Here is a 3,638-nt window from a genome sequence, read left to right as displayed (position 1 = left end):
CAACCTCTGCCTCCCGGGTTCAAGCAATTCTCCTGCCTCAGCCTCCCAAGTAGTGGGACTACAGGCACGTGCCACCAGGCCCAGCCAACTCTTTTTTTATTTTTAGTAAAGACAGGGTTCCACCATTTTAACCAGGATAGTCTTAATCTCTTGACCTCAGGTGAACTGCCCACCTCAGCCTCTCAAAGTGCTGGGATTACAGGCATAAGCCACCACACCTGGCCAAGAATGGTTTTTATAGATAAGTATAACCAATTGATTTCATTATAAAAAACACCAACTCTGAACCCCAATTAAGCAAAGTGTTATCTCCCCTACCCCTACAAAAATAAAATTCTACATTTCTCATTAGTAGGCCTATATTACAAAATGTTCTATCTTATATTGTATTTTATCAATAAAAAATTTATATATCGACATTTTGGGCTGAAATAAAAAAAACTGTAGATTTTTTCTTTCTTTTTATATTAAGCACATATATAACATCCTCTGTTTTGCATCCTGGCTGCAAAGCCTAAAATATTTACTATTTACTGTTCCTTTACAAGAAAAAGCATACTGAATGCTGGCGAAGATCAAATAATGGAAGACAGGTAAAGGGTGGACAAAACTAATTCTGTAATCTAATTCATAACCCCCTTTTTGGTTACTTAGGTGCTTAGCAATTTTCACCTATTAACTGCAATGCAAACTTACTCATGGCTCAAAGATTGCCAAAAGACAAATAGTTTTAACACTTAAATCCTTCCAAATATAAGTAGATATATTTACAAAACTTGACATCTTCCTATATAAATGTGATACCTACTGAATAAACAGCAGCACTCACCAAACAGCTTAGTTTCAAACTCTATTAACTTGACGGTTTTACTAAGTCAAGACTACAATAACAATACCAAATGTTTAATAGAACTCTTGCCTTTAAATGTGAACTTGTTCACTTGATTTGCTCAAATAAATATAATCTTTTTTTTTTTTGAGACCAATTTTTGCTCCTATTGCCTAGGCTAGAGTGTAATGACGCGATCTTGGCTCACAGCAACCTCCGCCTCCTGGGTTCAAGTGATTCTCCTGCCTCAGCCTCCGGGGGATTACAAATTGAGATTACAAGCATGCACCACCACGCCTGGCTAATTTTGTATTTTTAGTAGAGACAGGGTTTCTCCACGTTAGTCAGGCTGGTCTCAAACTCCCAACCTCAGGCCCAGCCTTGGTAATGGTCTTATAGAAGGGGAAATACTTTTGAAATCAATAGCATGGCCTGGCACAGTGGCTCATGCCTATAATCCCAGCACTTTGGGAGGCTGAGGTACGTAGATCACAAGGTCAGGAATTCCAGACCAGCCTGGCCAGTATAGTAAAATCCCATCTCTACTAAAAATACAAAAATTAGCCGGTGTGGTGGCATGTGCCTGTAGTCCCAGCTACTCAAGAGGGTGAGGCAGGAGAATATCTTGAATCTGGGAAGCAGAGGTTACAGTGAGCCAAAATTGTGCCACTGACTCCAGCCTGGGCAAGAGAGCAAGACTCCGTCTCAAAAACAAAAAAAAAAAGTAATCAATAGGCTGAAGGTTTTTTAAAAAAATAAAGTCTTAATCATCAGATTTTCAAGTGGAGTCTGGAGGTTGGAGACAGTTTATTTTTGCTGTGTAACGTTTAGTGCTTAACCATATGTAATTATCAATGCAAGTTTTTGTCCTAGGTGCAAGATTATATTTATTTAGGCCTAGCACAGTGGTTCACGCCTGTAATCCCAGCACTTTAGGAGGGTGAGATGGGTTGATCACCTGAGGTCAGGAGTTTGAGATCAACCTGGCCAAAATGGTGAAAGCCCATCTCTATGAAAAATACAAAAAGTTAGCTGGGCTTGGTGGCAAACACCTGTAATCCCAGCTACTGGGGAAGCTGAGACAGGATAATAGCTTGACCCTGGGAGGCAGATGTTGCAGTGAGCCAAGACTGCAACGTGGCACTCCAGCCTGGACAACAAGAGCAACACTCTGTCTCAAAAACAAACCATCACCAAAGAGATAAAATGAGACTTTCATTTTATCTATATCATATCTATATCTATTTCATTTTCATTTTATCCTATAATGAACCTATCATTATAGGAGCTAATTCAAGTTAGACACAATATTCAAAAATTAACTTAAATTTTACGTAACAAAGATAGCTACCCTGAGCTCTTTAGTAAATATTTAAATCCTCAACTTCTATCAGACTTGAAAATAACCAGTGGAGGCTAGATGTGGTGGTTCACGCCTGTAATCTCAGCATTTTGGGAAGCCGAAGTGGGCAGATCACCAGGTCAGAAGTTCAAGACCAGCCTGGCCAGCATAACAAAACCCCATCTCTACTAAAAATAAAAAAAACTTACCCAGGCATGTTGGAGGGTGCCTGTAATGCTAGCTACTTGGGAGGCTGAGGCAGGAGAATCACTTGAACCCAGGAGGCAAAGGTTGCAGTGAGCCAAGATTTTGCCATTACACTCCAGCCTAGGCAACCAAGAGTGAAACTCCATCTCAAAAAAAAAAAAAAAAAAAAAAAAAAAAAAAAAAAAAAAAAAAAAAAAAAAAAAAAGAAAAAAAAAAAAAAAAAAACAAAAAAAAAAAAAAAAAAAAAAAAAAAAAAAAAAAAGAAAGAAAGAAAAAGAAAAAATAACCAGTGGCACAGAGTAAAAACATAATCAGTAAAATCACTTAATTCGCTTCACTCCTCTGCCTCCCGGGTTCAAGCAATTCTCCCGCCTCAGCCTCCCAAGTGGCTGGGATTACAGGTGCACGACACCACACCCAGCTAATTCCTATATTTTAGTATAGACAGTGTTTCCCATGTTGGTCAGGCCAGGCTGGTCTGGAACTTCCGACCTCAAGTAATCCGCCTGCCCTGGCCTCCAAAAGTGCTGGGATTACAGGTGGGAGGCACCACACCCAGCCTCTTTTCTATTAGGGGATAAAAAAAAAAAAACTAATAACCTGAGATTTACAAAGATGATACTATTAAAAACCACTGTGCAACCAGTTCAACCAGTCACTCTCCCATTTCAGTTTTCATATTATTTAGTTAGAAACAATTTTCATTTTTCTTTAATTTTGAGAAATAGTACTTTAAAATAAAACTTTAACATAGTTTGATCAGCTTGAAATAAGATTCATAAAATGTACCTTTTGATGTTTGTTCTGGAGTTTCGATGAGACATGTAAGTAAGAGTTCTGTGCAAAAATATTGGCTACAAAAAGAGTTTTAAAAATGTTAAAATTGAATACAGACGCAGTTATAAGAGAGAAATAATAATGATAAATTTTGTTGACTACGTACCGCTATGAGATTCCGAGTTCGAAGAAATCTATAGATCTGTGTTGGCTCTAGGTAACAGAAAACAAAATGCAAACATTATCTAAACTTACTTGTCAGAAAAATGTCAACCCAGACCATGTTGTATCTATATAACTTATCACCTGCTATGGAAATCATGCACTGAATATTTATATTGCACTAAATATTTACATCAAGAAAATTCGTATGCACAGTAAGATCAAAAGGTGTTCAATCAGTGGCATACATTCACAAAGTTCATCTACACTTATTTTATACTGAAGGTTCTCTACAATATTTTTCTTTTTCTTTTTTTTTTT

The 3,638-nt window shown here is 37.5% G+C and overlaps 1 protein-coding gene across 2 annotated transcripts in view; it reads right to left on the bottom strand.

Annotated features, from left to right (window-relative positions):
• The window catches only part of SUZ12 (SUZ12 polycomb repressive complex 2 subunit), a 70,161-nt gene that overhangs the window by 63,204 nt on the left and 3,319 nt on the right, over positions 1 to 3,638 (bottom strand). For both annotated transcript variants that reach the window (XM_017542063.2, XM_017542064.2), the window contains exons 2-3: positions 3,322 to 3,368; positions 3,168 to 3,232 (exon numbers count right to left, since the gene is read on the bottom strand). In XM_017542063.2, the coding sequence (XP_017397552.1) occupies positions 3,168 to 3,232; positions 3,322 to 3,368 (112 nt within the window). The remainder of the gene's footprint in view (positions 1 to 3,167; positions 3,233 to 3,321; positions 3,369 to 3,638) is intronic.

Source organism: Cebus imitator, unplaced genomic scaffold, assembly GCF_001604975.1.
Source record: "Cebus imitator isolate Cc_AM_T3 unplaced genomic scaffold, Cebus_imitator-1.0 Scaffold140, whole genome shotgun sequence".
NCBI lineage: Eukaryota > Metazoa > Chordata > Mammalia > Primates > Cebidae > Cebus > Cebus imitator.
This window is presented reverse-complemented; position numbering and strand designations above follow the sequence as displayed.